The 18,373-nt window shown below is 33.7% G+C and overlaps 1 protein-coding gene across 8 annotated transcripts in view; it reads right to left on the minus strand.

The window, feature by feature from the left end:
- The window catches only part of L3MBTL4 (L3MBTL histone methyl-lysine binding protein 4), a 546,540-nt gene that overhangs the window by 162,987 nt on the left and 365,180 nt on the right, over positions 1-18,373 (minus strand). For 7 of the 8 annotated variants that reach the window (XM_074202631.1, XM_074202627.1, XM_074202628.1 and 4 more), the window contains one exon: positions 11,933-12,106. The exons of the other annotated variant lie outside the window; for it this stretch is intronic. In XM_074202631.1, the coding sequence (XP_074058732.1) occupies positions 11,933-12,106 (174 nt within the window). The remainder of the gene's footprint in view (positions 1-11,932; positions 12,107-18,373) is intronic. 8 annotated transcript variants of the gene reach the window in all.

Here is an 18,373-nt window from a genome sequence, read left to right on the forward strand (position 1 = left end):
CAAATCACTCCCAATTACCTCAACAACAACAACAAAAAAATGCCCTCTATCTAATTTCAAAAGAAGAACCAGAATGGACATGAGAATTAACATGGAACTTAACCCAGCAAACCGGAGGGTTTTTGCTCCTTGAATTCCACAGAAAGATTCAGTTTTCCTATACCTCTAGGTTTCTAATATAGAGGCAGTATGGAAAGTGCTAAATCTATGTACTGAGAGTTCGGATACCTGAATTCTACAATAATGGTGATCCGATGGTTAACCAGGGCTGTGACCATGGTCAGGTCACCTAAAAATACTGGGCTTCCATTTTCTCCTAAGTAAAGGAAGTGGTTGAATCTGATAAACAATAGGATTCCTTTTATTCTCTCAGATTTTATGATTATGAGCATCATAGAGGAAAAGCACTTTCTTCAGGTTGGGATAGAGATATTCTGGACTGAGAAGGTCTTTCAGTCTCTAGTCAAGAGATAATATATTGTTATTGTTATTTAGCCTTTTTTCAGTTGTGTCCAATTCTTCATGGCCCCTATTTTGAGTTTCCTTGGCAAAGATACTGGGATGGTTTATCATTTCCTTCTCCAGCTCATTTTACAGAAAAGGAAACTGAGGTAAGCTGAGTTAAATGACTTGCCCATGGGCACACTGCTCATGCTTGAGTATGAATTGGAACAAGCCTTCCTGACTCCAGGCCCAGTATTCTATTCACTGGATCACTAGCAGCTCCTAAGCCAATATACTACAAGTGCCTGATTGCTTCTGGATTCCTGTAGGTATTTAAATTAGTCTTCAGTTAATAGGGAATTCAATTCAGTCATCATGGGATTCAATTAGTTGAGGCACCCCCAAGTCATCTAAAGCCAATAAAGAAGTACTTAAATTCCTGAAATTTTATACATGTACATAGCAGAAGATGAACACAGACAGGCTTGATAAAATTGTCTTGTTTCTTCAAGTTAAGATTTTTTGGGGGTGCTTTCTAATCATTTTATTTTTATTTTTAGTAGCAACCAAAACCTTAATGTGGGATGATGGGCTTCGTGCTCAGAAATACAATGAGCTATATTTATTTTACTGTGACATTATGAGCAGATAAACTTAAAGACAAATAGATGTGGCATAAAAAGTCATTTCACACAATGAGAAGGCTGTTGAAGGTAGAATACCAGAAATCCAGAATTTAAATCCCACCTGTGAAATTTGCTAGTCAACCAATGAGCAAGTTACTGATTCTTAGTTTCTTCACTGGTAAAATGAAGACGATATTTTCAGTTTGTATCTTCTAAAAGGTCACTGTAGAGCTCAAATGAAATGGTGCCTGAAAAGCACTTGACAAGAGTCACATAAAGGTCAATTATTATTGTGATGATAATTAACAATACTGACTGAATACCTACCATGTATCCAGAAGTGTGAGCATACAAAGTACTATAAAATATGAAGCTTCCTCCTAAGAGCTCAAATATTGGTTTGGCAAACAAGAGTTACAAGTAGAAAATGAGTGAAAAGACAGTAAAATAGAAGGTTTCATGGCAGCAAAGAGTCTAAAAAGAATTAAAGTCAGACTGCCATGAGTTGTTTATCCAGGAAGAGCTAAAACATACAAGATGCAAAGACTCAGTAAGATACAGACAGGGAACAAATGAAAGATACAGAAAGGAACTTGGATTGGGAGGCTGGGCTGGTGGGGTGAGGGCAGTGAGACCATTGGCCTGAAGAGGACAAGAAAGATGAAGAAATAAAGTTGATTAACTAATGAACCAAGGGCATACAGACTTAGTTTGGTATGTCGAACAATAAATTTATGTACTTGGAATTCTGAAAATCAGTCTTAATGTTGCTAATTTTGGAAATGAAAATAAGCTGGGTTGTTTACTGGCAGTGCAATTTATTATCAAGATTGTTAAGAAAGTTTTCCACTATACCATTCTCTAATTACCACAGTTCTATTCTAGCCATTTTTATTACCAGTTGTTTGCCTAGAAAACGCATAAGATTACATGGAAACTGAGAAAACACAGTGACCTTCAGTCATTATTATTAGCCTTGAGTGAATTGGGGAGACTTCTTGTTCTTTGACAGTAATGTCATTCCTATAATTCATGGAGATGAGGAAATGTTAGACACTGAATTTGAAGCAGAGGATGATAAGATCATTTGGAGTTACAAAGGACTTGTGGGGCAGTCTAGTCCAACTCTCCTCATATTCAGATGGGGAAATTGAAGTCTGCCCTTTTCTATAAGGAATTACAGTTCTTTGATTCTTTAAAATGCTAAGACTTTTTTTTGAAACTTGTTGAGTGATTTGCCCAAAGTCAACAGGGAATGAATGAATCAGGATTCACATCTAAGTCCTCTGGCTAAGTTCAAAATTTGTGTAATGCAGTGTGACTGAATGAGAAATTATGAAGAATGACCTTGTCAAGTAGTTGGTACCTGCGGCATCTAAGGTGAGATGGCTATATCTACTATCCAGTCTACTACCATTAATATTTCTAGCTCCAGAAAGTATACCAAATATAAAGAATGTAAGTATGAAAATGTTGTATATATATCTTAGTAATTTCATAAACCTATACTGTCTCAGAGGATAAAATGACCCTTCTGTCTCACCAAACGTAACTATTCCTTGAATCCCATATGTTTACATCTTCTTCTCCAAAAAAGTTTTACCTACTTTTTCTTGTATATTCAAGATCTCTCTTTCCCTCTAATGGTTCCCTTCCTTTCTTTCTGTCTGAATGCATGTTCCTAATTCCCCATATCTTAGTTCAAGCACTTACTTAACCCTGCACCATGCTAAGTACTGGCTATATAAAGAAATGCAAAAGCAATCCCTGCCCAGAGAAAGCTCACATTCTAACAGAGAAGACAACATATTCTTGATTTTTGTCCTTTGTTCTCAAAGAGAATCAAAATGACATCACTATGTTAGAGTCAAGTTACAGGATATCTGACTTTGCTGATCAGACCAAGATGAGCTCCAAATGTTTTTCCAGAGATCAGGCACAAATAGTCCATGTGAATATTGGGGGGGGGCTCTAAATTTGCATATATCACATTTCTTTTGGAGGTAAGATATGCATTGATTGAACTGACATTACAGTCAAATAACAAAAAGTCTCCCCAATTTACTCAATGCTAATAATAATGACAGGTCACTGTTTTCTCAGATAGGTTATACATGTATAACCCATACCATATTCCTCACTGTTAAGGAGAGAGGGGAGGGAAGACAGGGAAATAGAAAAATGTGGAACTCAAAAGCTTACAAAAAGATGAATACAGAAAACTATCTTTATATATAATTAGGGAAAAAAATTTTAAAAGATTAAAAAAATTGATAAGAAAAAAGACACTAAAATAAAAAAGACAATACATGCATACAACTCTGGACAAACAAGTTATAGATGAGGTAAATTTGCAGATAACAACAGAGGAAAGGAATTAACATTAAGGAACAAAGAAACAAAAACAATCTAAACTTTTCTCAACTTTTCTGGTACTCTGCTCCCTATAATTCCCATACATTTAGAGTTATCTACAGCCATTGTTTCTACTTTATTATCAATTTGAGCCATAGTCTATTCATTATTTGCCATATTTGTCAAAGATATACATAGTTGCCCTGGTAACCAAAAGTCATATCAATCAATGCACAGTAAAAATTCATTAACAAAGAGTAAGAAAAAAGATGATGGAAGATGACAGGCAGGACTACTTCAAAAATAATTAAAAGCAGAAAGGAAAATGAATTACAAAATGATTGTCATGAAACAATTAAATGAGATGAAATTAGAAACATTAAATAGCTGAAACTGAAAGGATAACAAATCAATGGAATATGGATATTGGCCAAAATTTAAAGGCTACCAGGTGGGAACGTAAATAGAATAAAGAGCCTATGGACAGGCCTGAGTTCAATTTGGCTTTCAACACTTACTTAACTGTGTGACTTTGGGCAAACCATTTAACCAGTTTTCTTCAGTTTCCTTAACAGTAAAATGAGGATGATAATAATAAGCACCTAATTAGCAGGTTGTTGTGAAGATCATATGAAATGTTTGTAAAGTGTTGAGCATAATGCCCTGGTATGTAGTAGGTGTTAAATAAATGCAATTTCTTTCCCTCTTCCCACTGTTCTCATCATAAGTTATTCAGTCAGAGAACTTTTATTAACCACTTCCTGCGAATTAGTTTGGTGGTTATAAAGAAAGACAACATCCTTCTTACCTTCAAGGAGTTCAGATTCATGGACGATATAACATGTAAATAATTATACATATATACACAATATATACAGTGTAAACTGAAGGCAGTCTTAAAGGGAAGGCATTCCCCTTGGGGTTGATGAGGAAGGAAAGCAGAGGAACACTTGGAAGAGACTCCTCCAGAAGGGAGACTTTAACTGAATCTTCTTAAAGAAGCTAGGAGGCAGAGCATTCCAGAAATGGGAAACAGCCAGTGCAAAGCAAAGATATGGTGAATTCTTTGCAGAGCAAATAGGGAGATGACATGGTCAGACCTATGTTTGAGGAAAAACACTGACAACTAATTGGAGTGTAGGAAGAAGTAAATCCTTTTCTCCATGCTTTCTTGTGGCCCTCACATAGGACATTGCATCTCTGAATACACAAGGAGTAGGAAGGCCTGCTCAGGGGGACTGTGGAAGGAAGGAAGGAAGTAGAAGGAGAAAAGGAAGGTCGGAAATGATCTGACTATGGATGACTCGAAAGCCAGAGAGAAGAGAATCCTTGGAGGCAATAGGGAGCCAGCGGACTTTCCTGAGTAGGAAGAAGACATGGTCAGATGAGTGAATTGGAAAAATAGGGGACAACAATTAGAATGTATTCAAATCATGGTCTAAGAAATTGAAAATTAAGTGATAAATTTAATGAGGGAATAAAGAAAAGTTTGCTTTTCTGAGATAAAAAAGTGATAATTAGAATTTACTTACTAATTATTTTCTTCTAGTAGTTCAGACAGAGTAGTTAGATTGTGAAGTGGATAGAGTGATGGGTTTGAAGTCAGAAAGACTCAATTTTCCTTTCAAATCTGACCCCAGATACTAGCTGTGTGACCCTGGGCATGTCATTTAACCCTGTTTGTCTCAGTTTTACCCTCTGTAAAATGAGCTAGAGAAGGAAATGACAAACCACTCCAGGATCTATGCCAAGAATAAGTAAGAGGGCCTGAAGGTGTGTGAGTGGAGAGAAAGCTATATCAAATGTAAAAGAAGAAATGATAAGTTTTGACAACAGATTGAAAATGTGAGGTGTGTGGGGGGCAGCTAGGTGGGGGAGTGAGTAGTGCACAGGTCCTAGAGTCAGGAGGACCTGAGTTCAAATCCAGCATCAGACACTGAATAATTACTTACCTGTGTGATCTTAGACAAATCACTTAAGTCCATTGCCTTGCAAAAATGAAAGGGAAGGAAAGCAGGCAGGCAGGCAGGCAGGCAGGCAGAAAGAAAGAAAGAAAGAAAGAAAGAAAGAAAGAAAGAAAGAAAGAAAGAAAGAAAGAAAGAAAGAAAGAAACAAAGAAAGAAAGAAACAAAGAAAGAAAGAGAGAGAGAGAGAGAGAGAAAATGTGAGGTGTGAGTAAGGAGTAGAAAACACCATACCTGGATAACTTGGAAAATGATAGCACCTCAGTCACAATAAGAGGAAATTTGAAAGAGGGGAGGCTTTGGAATAGAAAGTTAATGAATTCTGTTTTAGATATGAGGAGTTTAAGATGCCTGTGAGACATCCAATTCAAGATGCCCCAGACAGTGATGCATATCTACATCTATATCTATATACATATATGTATATATCCCTCTACATATATATATATATATATTTATATGTCTATGTAACATATACATATATCATCTGTATAGAATCATCTGTATAGAAATGATAATTTTGGGGGGAGTGTTGCAAGGCAATGGGGTTAAGTGATTTGCCCAAGGTCACACAGCTAGGCAATTATTAATGCTGGATTTGAACTCAGGCCCTCCTGACTCCAGGGAAATTGATGAGATTAGCAGAACAAAGAATAGAGGAAGAAGAGAAGAAGGAAAATACCCATATTTAATGAAGATAAATGAGATTGGAAAAGAACAGTCAGTTGCCTCAAAAAAAGGGGAGGGGGGTCACAAATGGCACAAGGATACAGCTCCAGGAGAGCCTGAGTCCAAAACCAGTCTCAGTCACTTATTAACTGTGTGACCTTGGGCAAGTCACTTCATTCCAAATGCCTCTAATATGTGTGTTGATCAATCTTACAGAATTTTTAGGGGGGGCAAAAAAGTAATCATGGAAGTGAGAAGTTGCTAATATCTTCTTAGTTGAAGTTAGTGGATATTAATACTGTCTATGACTTTTTCCTCGCCATTTTTTAAAATCTTCCTTTCTTTGAAATATTTGAAAATCAATCCTTCAATTCTTTCAAAATTGTCACATTCGACCCTATATGATTCTTAGTATAGTGATTAACAGACACTCATTAAAAATTAGTTAATTGGTAGAGAAGCGATATCTTTATTACACAGTGTTATGAGATCCTTCAACAAGAGCACCATAGTAGATTGTCAGCTTTTCCACTTTGCCCTTTCCCAGTACCAAAATGAGTGTAAATAATGAGAAAGGAAAGTAGTTCCTTCTTAACAATAACAATTTAAAAGATATTTTTTTAAGATCCTCTGAAGTCTGTGAACATCAGTCTGCAAAATGGATCTATAAAATTAATGGTTCTTACTAAAATTAATCTATTAATTGTTCTTCCTCCTAAAAGTCATAAAATCATAACACTGCAAACCATCTTAACACAGGAAAAAACAGAAACATTCCAAAGACAGCAATAGTCTGTCATTGTGATTATATCAGTTCCATTAAGAATAGGGATATAAATGTGTATGGCTAATCATTTTTAAGGTAAGAACTTTGAAATATGCTTTGGTGTAGCACATTTTAATATTACTTGAAATGTCACACTTCATAAAGAAAATTAGAAGACACTATTTGGAGAAACAAATATTTCATTAGAGATTAACCTTAAGCATTTAGTAATTTAATATTAGAGACCTTCACAAAAGACAGCATATGATTCAACAAGTATTTATAAGAACAAAGGAATTTAATATCAACTAAATGCCAAATATTTGTGAATGTGAAGAGAATTGAAAAATTAGTGTCATGTTCCCTCTTCTTTCCAATCACTCACAGTTTCCTTTTGTGTGTTTCCTTTTACCATTAGATTGTAGACTCCTAAGGAGCAGGAACATCCTTTTCTCTCTCCCTCTCTTCTTCCTTCCTTCTGTCTCCTTACCTACCACTTTCCTTCCTTCCTTCTTTTCTCATGTTTATATCACCAGACTTTAGCATATAGTAGGTCCTTGGACTGACTCAATAAATGGAATAATGACTCAATAAAAGGAAGAATGAATAAAAAAATTTTGCATTTGTGATTTCACTAAGAAGATCTGAGTATTTAAATTGGTAGAATTCATATTTGATTAAGAAATTACAAAAGATTTATCTAGTATATTTGATCAGACAGCTTATAATAAAATAATTGTAGTTATAATTATCATGAGTTCAAAGCTATAAAAAAAGTATTTAAAAAGTCAAGAAGCATTTATCAAGCAACAATTATGTTCCAGTCACTGTGCTAAGTACTGGCAATAATGAACAAAAAGAATGCTATCTTGTTAATTTTTAGAAGAGAACAAACAATTCTAATAATCTCATCAAATTTTAAAAATCAATAAATACCTGCTCTTCTTCTATTTCAAGCAAGAAAATTTGAACAAAGATAAGCTATTGGACAACTTTATTTGCCAGAGATATTCTCCTTATCTAATATCCTTGTTTCAGTTTCAATTCTCCTACTTTTGTTTCGTTCTTTCTTCAAAGTAGAGAGAAGAAATAAAAAGTTACATGTAAGAAATGAAGTCTACTACTCTTATCTATTTAGTGATGTACTTTCCTCTTCAATGTAAAAATATATGAGAAAAGAAGAAGAGAAAGTGAGGTGAGAGGAATCATTTAATGCAAGAAAAAGAGCAACAGCCTTGATCCTCAAATCTGAAAGGAAAGGCAAACAGAAAGACTCCAAGGATGCATGTAAAATTACTTTTCAGGAGGTTTCCATCTAGTACTTAGGAAAAATAAGAGATATTAATAGAAGAGGATGGAGCTTGATTTTATATTCAACTACCAATTTAAATAATGCATCACTTTCACTATTTTATCTAAGACATTTTGTTTATACAAAAATGTTCTTTTGGTGAAAAAGCTTTCTGAAATTATAAACACAGAAAAGAAACTTGTGACAGAAATAAGAGTATATCAAAACAATACATGGAAAACAGTGTAAATTCCTGAGAGCTCACAAGGAAAAAGAAAACAATGCACTTGATGAAAAAAATACATATTTTGTTGCTGAACATACACAGATGTCCAAAACATTTTCTTTCTTTTTTCCTCTATTAAAGTTCAAGATCTGGATCTGTTAAAGTCAAGTATGATTTTGGACTGTAAGAATGAATACCTAGAATATCTGGAAGGAAACAAGAGATTCCCTAGAATTTCATTTTGAAAGAATATAGTAGAGTATATGGATGTAATGGTCTTCAAGACTCTAGAAACAGGAAATCAGAAAATGAGAAAAAAAAAGGACCTGCCTGGATTAGGAAATGGAGAAGATGCTAAGGCAAGTGTGTTTCAACTATTTCAAGTTGTAAATAATGTGGGTGTGAAAAAATCACTAGAGAACAACTAGACCCTGTGAAGTTTCAACAAGAGAAGTGGGTGTAGAACAAACAAAATCTAAGAGACGGCTATAAAAATAGAGAAACATGTGCATACACAAGAAATAGATCATGTAATATAAAAAAGGAGAAAAGCCAGACCTCAGGATCATCCAAATAAACACAAATCACTCTACAATTATTAAATGTGACATCAATACTAAATCATGTCAGTGTGAAGGATGAACAAAAACTTTTAAGAAATTTCAGTGTAAAAATCTATTTCTGCATTTATTAACTGCTCAATTCAACTTCTCCCACAATACATAAGCTGCTCCTCTGGAATAAAGTAGGTATTTAGAGAAGCTACATTCATTATAACTCCTGGTGCTGAAGTGGAGAGCTGAAATAGGCAGTTGATGGTGCTCCAGGCCTTGAGTAAGGAAGATATGAGTTCAAATCCCACCTCACACCCTTTTACGGAATGATTATGGGCAAGTCATTAAGTCTCCCTGCCTCAGTTTCTCAATGTTAAATGTGAATAAAAGTAGTATCTGTCTCCCAGGGTTGCTGTGAGGAAAAAAATGAGAAAATCATTGTAAAGCTCTTGGAGCAGTGCCTGGAACAAATTAGCCATTTAAAAAATGTTTATTCCCTTCCCCAGTACAGAAAATTTTAAGAGTTCACTATTTGTCGTCACTAAAAAACTGAAAATAATCAGGGTCCTTACTGATTAGGAAATACTTGAACAAAATGGGTTATATTAACAAATTGGAATACTAATATTTTAGAGGATTTAGAGAAACATAGGAATAGTTTGGGTGAATTGATGCAGAGTAAACAAAAACAGGAAAACTATAAATGTAAACCAAAAGAAGGCTAACCTTAAAACAAATGCAGTGTAATATAATGAACAATCTTGGCCCATTGACAAGAAATGAGAAAATGTATCCCCTTCCCTTCCTTAGTATGGTAGAGAGCTAAGTGTACAGACTATCATATAAGCTAATTTGGCTGAACTATTTTTTCTTTTTTTAATAGATTTTTCTTGGTTACAATGCTCATAGTGTGGGTGGGTAGAGTTTAACTGGGAATCACTATGATATCCAAAGAAATACATAAAACAAAAGGACCTTCCAATTCCTACACATACGTGTTATTAGAAAATGCAAGAATACTAGGGTTTAGCTTGGGGTAATAACCCTCTCACCCATATCAGTAATCCTACTATTCCTCATTAAACAAAAAGTTTTCTATTTTGTTAAAGAGAACTAGAAATACAGGTTAAAAAGAAGAGCATTAGAGACTAAAAAAAATCAGGTTGCCCAAGTTCTAGTTCAATCTAACCAAAAGATGGTGGTGATCAGACTGCCAGCCCTCACTTCCAGCAAGTCAATTTATGAACTAATATTTATACCCTCAGTTTTCTTATCGATAAGTTAGAAATCACTTTTAAAGATATTTTCATATCTAATATTGTACTATTCTACTACTATGAGATTACTGGATTTGGGAGTCTGGGTTCAACTGGGGTTCTATAATTTAGCTGCTAATTATGTAACCTTTATCAAATTACTTAAATGTTTTGAGCCTCAAATGAGTTTCTTCACTTGTAAAATGAAAGAACAGGTCTAGATGATCCCCAAGGTTCATTTTAGTTCTAAAATCAATGAATTTATGGTAGTTTTCTTTTTCTTTTGGCAAAGCAGTTGGGGTTAAATGACTTGCCCAAGGTCACACTGCTACTACGTATCTAATATCTGAGGCCACATTTGAACTCAGGCCTTCTTGACTCCAGGGTTGGTGCTCTGTCTATTATATCACCTAACTGCCTTCTGTGGTTATTTTCTATCAATCATCTTCTTGGGTTTGATTAGGACCTGGTGGTTATTACATTGTATGCCTATTCTGTTCATTGTACCTATCTATTTCTCTATGTGGCTATTTACTGATCCATTCATTCATTTACAATTGAGAGAAAGTATGGAATACTGAAGAGAGAACTGGTTAAAAAGATCTGTTTTACATCCTGTTAATGAAACATAATAGCAATGGAAGAGTCACAATCTGATTGTGACCCTAAGAAACTTTCAGTCTATAAATCACTCATGAATTTGTCAATCTCCATTAGTGAAACAAGTTCCTATACTGATTGCTCTCTACACTGAGGAAATCTTAAGTCTAAATACTCATACAAAATTGTTACTTATTAATTCACATTTATATTAAACTTTAAGATTGGCAAACTGCTTTAATTTCAACAACCCAGTAGGATGGGCAGGATAAGCATCATTTAACCACTTTACAGATAAGGAAAGAGGATTAGATTAGTGACATGCTATGGTCACATAACTAATAAATATGAGAGCTGGGATTTGAATTAAAATTTCTTGAGTTCAAACCTAAAATTCTTTCTGTTATATCACAATGCATCTCTGCAGTTATGTTATGTAATTTTTATTTATGATTCTCTCAGTATGGGACATTGAGAGTTATTTACACAAAATATTCCATAGCAATCTTTTGAGAGAATAGATAAAAAAAAATGATGTTCTAAACAACCATGAGTTTGTTTCCATCACTTTACTGAGTGATTATAAAGGATAAATTGAAAGCTGACTCTTCTTTGGGTGAATGATATGTTTACATTCAGAAAAAGAAATAAGAAAAGAAAATTCCAAGAAAAAAGACAGAAGGAACCATTATTAAAATATTTGTAAAGTATTTGTTAACACTATTTAGGAGAAGGAAGAAAGAAAATAAAAGTATAAAGATATCTAGGCAAAACTAATAAAAAAAAAGACAAACGTAACAGTAAAAGCAAAAGAGACTGATCACAGTTAATATATTAAATAATTGTTCTGAGGGGTTAGAGAGGTTATTAGGAAAACAAAAGACCTAGTTTTATAGAAGAAAGTATGCTTTCTCATTGCTTAATTGGACTCTCAACACAATGAGAGAAATATGAATAATTATTGAAGATAAGTAATAATAAAAAATTTTCAAAGTAAGAAAAAGACTTTGTTGGGAATTATGCCAATGAAAGTAACAATTTTATATCTATGAAAGAAGAATTATGGTGAAAAATCAAGTGCAAAGTACATAAGGAACTGTCAACTCCAAATGATCTGAAAATGAAAAATCACTTTTCATGGGTATTACATTCTGAGTAGCATTCACAAAAATGTTTCTTACCTGAATTTACTGTTCAATTTTTCATGTTTTCCATTTAAGTTCATGCTACAAAAACCTTTCAATTTTGAATGTGAAGAGTCAGCCACAAAATTTGCCTGTGTTTCTTTTCCCAAAGGATGATGAAGCATTGTTTCTTTTTTCAAGTTTATATCTGAATAGGGGCAGCCATAAGCACTGGTTATATTTTGAAAAAAAAAAAGGAAAAGAAAAAAAGCCCAGTTGTCAGTATGTAGTGATGAAGAAGCAATCTACTGTAGTCAGAATAAATTTATAGCAGTATTTAAAAATTGAGAAGATATACCCTGCTTGCACCAAATGCACTTAATTGGTCTTTCCTTTTCTTCAAATTCTTTTGTCTGATAAAATGTCAGATTACCAGATACATAGGTAATAGTCAGCAGACATGGTACTTTGAATTATTTAAGTTTTCATAAATATAAGGAAATATTTTCCAATTAGTGATATAATGCATTTTTTAACAAAATAGATAATATCCCATGGGGATATTAATCTATGAGTTGGATTTCCTTATGGTCAACTGGACAATATAATTTATTTTTGTACCAATAATCTGAGAATGTCATTTTGCTTTTTAAAAAATGTATGGTTTTTTTTTTAAATGCCTGCATAGTTTAAATAACCTTAATTTCATCAGTATAGGCATTCATTCCCTTGCTTAGAAGCAATTAGGTGAAAGAGTAGGAAGAGTGAGGGTCTTAATCATGTAAATTTACAATTACAATTTCTTTTCCTTTAGCAAATGTTCTTCAGTTTTAGAGGGACCTGAAAAAATGTATACCTTGATGATCCACCATCTGGTGATAAGCCTTTCCCAACTTAGTTACTCTTGAAATCAGGCCCATATTTGAATCCTTTTCACCTTTAGAAAACCTTTCAGAGTTTATTCTCTGTTAGCCTCCATGAACCCAAATAAAGATGAAGAAATCTCACTAAAACTGATAAAGAGCTCTGGTTGATACATACTCCCATAGAGTTCCACAGAGTTTTTATGACAAAGGTTTGCCATGGACAATGACTAGATATTTGGTTCCTCCAAAAGTCTTGCATGTTCTTGATTATTTAACACTGATATCAGGGTCCATAACCCAAATCAGCAAGTAGAGTCTTTCAAAATGTTGGGATTAGATAGGAGTAGAAGATGGAGTGAATTAGTAGTTACCAAAAAAAGGTCTTTTCTATAGCTAAAATTTCCAGGTGATAATATCTAAACAGATGATTTGGTTTCAGATTCCTATCTTCCCACTCTCTTTGCTACTTCTGCCTCTGATCAGTTACTATTCACTTTGCCTCCACCATAGACATCTATGGAACGTCTGCAACCGACTCTTATCAATAAAAGCTAGGACGCAACCCATAACCAAATTAGACATCTCCTCAAAGGGCTATGAGTGGGTATGAGAAGCTTTCAAGTTGATCTAATAGTTGCTGTACCTGTCAGTGAACATTTATTTGATGCTTCAGGAATAAACTTTTTACCTATACCAATTTGTTCATTTGTTCATTGATTTTGAGTATTTTAATATATGCAAGGCACTGTGAAAGACACAAAGAAGGTTCAGGGTGCTCATACAATTTAGTAGGAGATTTATCAATCATATTCAGAAAAAATGTAAAAATATCAATATTGTTACAACTGTTTGTAATAGCTTTATAATTTTTTATTTAACTTGCCACAAAATCTTTTCCCATTATTGTTTTTTTAATTTAGTTGCATTAATTTTGTTTCTACAAAAAAACCCCTAAAATGTATGCAATCAAGTCTACTGTCTCCTATCCATATAGATTCAAATGACTACTTCCTTATTCCTCCGATTTGTTTGTAAATGCTTATATGTAACTTTAATTTCCATTTAGAGCTTACCTTGATATATAGTATGAGGTATTTGATCTAAATTTAATTTCTGTCAGATTATTTCCCAGGTTCCCCAGAAGTTTTTGTCAACTAATTGACTTTTTATTGTGGTTGTTACTTAAGAAACCTGGACCTGTTATTTATTTATTTATTTATTTATTGGTATAGGGAATTCCTGAAAAGAAAATCCCTCCACCAATGTGAATTAGCAACTGTTCTGCAATACACAGTCTTAGAGAGTTGTCAAGGATGATGCTAAATATTTTGTTTATTTAAGTTAGGTCCATACAGGCAGAATGTGCCCAAGACAGGGTGGGAATCCAGATTGGCCTGATGACAAGACCAGTTCTCCATTCTCTATATCATCCTGTCTTCATTGAAATACACCACTGAAATATTGACAATAACCTGAAATGGTTTGGTAGTTAAGGCCTGGGTGATAGTATCATCAAGGAGAAGAAAACCAAGAATCAAAGATTAGCAAAAGAAAAATCATCCTTTGGAAAACATTAATGGTTTAGTTATCAACAGGAAAAAGTTGAAGTAAGAAATAAAAACATACATAAAGCTCAGTATCCTCTTAGCATCCTCTCATTTCCCTTATCCCAATCACAAGAAAGGAATAATTCTATTTAAATATAGAATGAGAACTTTAGATAAGAAATAGAAGATGAGGAAGGGGAAAAGCATGATGCTAGTCACATTACAAATATTATCTCATTTGATCCTTTTATCAACCAAGGGAGACAAATGCAAAGTCTGAAGTAGACCAGAGTCATATAGCTAGAAAGCAATAAGACTAAATTTTAACTCATATCTTCCTGACTCCAGGTCCAGTTATCTACTATACCACCTAACTATATTTTAGGAATCCAGGACAACAAAGGGAAAGGTAGTATTTTAAAAATCTTTTTATTCTGGTAGAAAATTCCCCCAAAACCACAAAACTTAGTACTTTTGTATGGAAGGATCTAGCAGTCTTTAATAATTTTCTGTTAACAAAATTTTTTATTAGCATTCTTTACTTGAAATTTTCTTTTTTCCTCTTAATTTTATCACATCACTAACAATCCATATAACATTAAAGTTTTCTCCTCTGAAATTTTAATTCCCCTTCATTTATTATGTATACTTGCTTGCAGTTACTTTGAATTACATTTTATTTCCTTTAATCCATACTATATATCAATCCCTCTAGTCATTTAACTGTACTCATTCGATTTTTTCAAAAATCCCTCTAGCTAGACTTTATCTCTTTGGCAATATGTTATACAAAGTGCAACACCACCTCCTCACTAGAGTAGAAAATTTTCTGAATTCTGTGAGGCAAATATTCTGAGGACATATTCTCAAATCACAAAGATGGGAAAAAAACTACAAGTTCAATTTAACATTTTTGAAAGATAAAGGCAAACACAGCATGTGAAGAAAAGACAATTGAAAAGAAACTTCCTAAGGAAATCAGCATAAAAACAAACATTTATAATAAAGGATCGTTGATTTAGAGATGATAGAAATCACATAGATGATTATTAACTGGTGAATAGATGGATAAATTTAGTTATACAAATTAATGGAAAGCTATTGTAGTATAAGAAATTATGGATAAAAATAATTCAGAGAACCTTGGGAAATTTAAATAACTTTAAACAGGACAAACTAAAAGCAAAAGAACACAATATACAACATTAACGGAAGGAAAATCATCATGAAAGACAACAGAACTCCCATTACTATATTTTCCAATATTACCAAATCTCTAAAGGAAATATGTTGTAACATACCTCCCTCCTCTTGGCAAATAAGATGGTAGATTATAGATTTAGAATGAGGCATGCATTAACATAGTTTAAATAAACATAGTTTTCCATTAAAAAAGGATCTATTACAGGGAAGGAGAGTGATAGGGTAAAAAAAAAAGTAAGGTATCCTCTTTAAGAATTAAACACATTAAAAACTAGAGATACCTTTCCATCAGTGTTCTCTTTTAAAACAGATTCCTCTGTTTGCGTGTGTGTGTGTGTGTGTGTGTGTGTGTGTGTGTGTGTGTGTAGGTAGTGACATATATACTAATTATATTTTTAAAAATTATATATCAATAAGCCATTTTTAAAATATTGGAGGATTTGGGCAGCCAGGTGGTACAGTGGATAGAACACCGACCCTGGAGTCAGGGGTACCTGAGTTCAAATCCAGCCTCAGACACTTAATAATTACCTACCTATGTGACCTTGGACAGTCACTTAACCCCACTGCCTAGCCAAAAAAAAAAAATATGGAGGTTTCTTAATACTGTCTTTAAAAAAAAAAAAAGAAAGAACAAAGTGCCTGAAACAAAGAATCAGAAAAACACTGAAGAGTGAGAAGGGTTCCCAGTGCTAACCCAGGCATGTATTATATAATAGGAATCTGGCTGTTTCTATTTGCAAGGAAAGAAACAAGGGAGGAAAATAAAGAAGTAAGGTCACAACCACATTCAGAGCAGACAGACGGCTTATGTCTAAGGAATGAAAGGCAGCTAAAAAATGGAAACTATTAGAAAACTTTTTTGATGCCAAGATGGACTATCTTCAAAGAGATTTGGACAGAAGATAAAGATACATGGTAGGTCTATAAGAAGAACTTTCATCAAATCTGAGAACAAAATCAGGGTATTATTAAATAATAGTAAAAGTTCAAGATGGATAATAGAGGATCAAAGTTAAACTTTCTTTTACTCTCTTGCTTTATATGTGTATCCAATTAAAAACTGTCATTTAATACTTAGCTGTTGTAATAAAGAGTTCTACATTTTTAAAGAAAAAGAACAATTCACTTGGCAAATTACTCAGTATCAGTAGGCCTCAATTTCTTCAAGCGCTGAATGACATGGGTTACATGATCTCTAGAAACACAAAGACTTTTTTTTTTAAGTTTACTAATTTCTTTCAGAAAATTCCACCTCTGACATTGTATGCAATAATAGCAACAATGTATTAACAACAAAATTATACACAATAACAGCAACATTGTATGATGATCAACTATGACTGACGTAGCACTTCTCAGCAAAACAATTATCCAAGACTAATCTAAGACTCATGATGGAAAAAGTTATCCACATCCAGAAAAAGAACTAAGGAGTCTGAATACATATTAAAACATACTTTTTTTCACTCTTGTGTGTGTTTTTTCTTTTCAATTTCTTCTTTCACAACATAAATGATTGTGGAAATATGTTTTATACGATTGCATATGTATAATCTTTATCAGATTGTTGTCTTGAGGAAGGAGGGAGGGAGAAAAATATGGAATTCAAAATCTTATAAAAATGAATGCTAAAGGGGGTGGCTAGGTGGCGTAGTGGATACAGCACCGGCCTTGGAATCAGGAATACCTGGGTTCAAATCCGACCTCAGGCACTTAATAATTACCTAGCTGTGTGGCCTTGGGCAAGCCCTTTTAACCCCATTACCTTGAAAAATCTAAAAAAAATTTTTTTAAAAATGAATGCTAAGGGGAGCAGTTAGGTGGCACAGAGGATAGAGCAATAGCCCTGGAGTCAGGAGGATCTGAGTTCAAATGTGATCTCAGACAATAATTATCAAGCTGTGTGATCTTGTACAAGTCACTTAACCCCACTGTCTTGCAAAAACCAAAAAACAAATGCTAAAAAAATAGTATTTACAAAAGGAACAAAAAAGAAAATTCCACCTATGACTGACCTGATATGGAAGATGTTAGAGATAACACGATTCAAATTTAGGCAGGTCTGTTGTTAAAGAAGAAGCAGTCTTTTGAATACTGAATGTATAGATTTAACTCTATAGCACAAGGAGCTGATGATTTAAAAAATGGTGTGTTGAGAAGTAGGGTAAAAAAAAAAGGTATCCTCCTTAAGAATTAAACACATTAAAAACTAGATATACCTTCTCTTTTAAAACAGATTCTTCTGTGTGTGTGTGTGTGTGTGTGTGTGTGTGTGTGTGTGTGTGTGTAGGTAGTGATGGGGTAGGGGCTAATCTTCCAGAAATTTGAACTTTAGTGTCTACTGAAGATGATTTAAGGGATTTTCTCTTGGAATATCACAACTCATCTTTAAAAAGGTGTTAGTTACTTTTCACCTTGATAGAAACAGAAGGGGAATTAGAAGCCAGATCCTTTGACTATGAAGGCTGTCAAACCTAATTTCCTTTATTCTCTCTTTTGACTCTCTCCCCCATATGATAATCAATCCACCCAAGACAATGACAGAGTGATATAGTAGAAAGTGACCAGGGTCTGAATCTCTATTCTGAATTCTGAATCTGAGACTTTCTCTCTGGATCACTCTGTCATTATCACGCAGAAAAATGAATGAGTTCACTTAAATTCTCGTTTTACATTTTTTTAAACTTTTAAATACATTTTGTTTATAACAAAATCAAACTCTTCCATTTACTTTTCGATGAAATGCTGAGCAAAAATTGTTTAAAAGCATAAAAAACAAGTTAAAAACATTTTCTCAAATGGTTTTAAAGGAACCTTATAGCTACAGCACAAAAATGAAAAATAATTTTACATGGAAAGCTTAGCTTCTATTGGATGGG

Source organism: Macrotis lagotis, chromosome X (genome assembly GCF_037893015.1).
Source record: "Macrotis lagotis isolate mMagLag1 chromosome X, bilby.v1.9.chrom.fasta, whole genome shotgun sequence".
NCBI classification, from domain to species: Eukaryota; Metazoa; Chordata; class Mammalia; order Peramelemorphia; family Peramelidae; genus Macrotis; species Macrotis lagotis.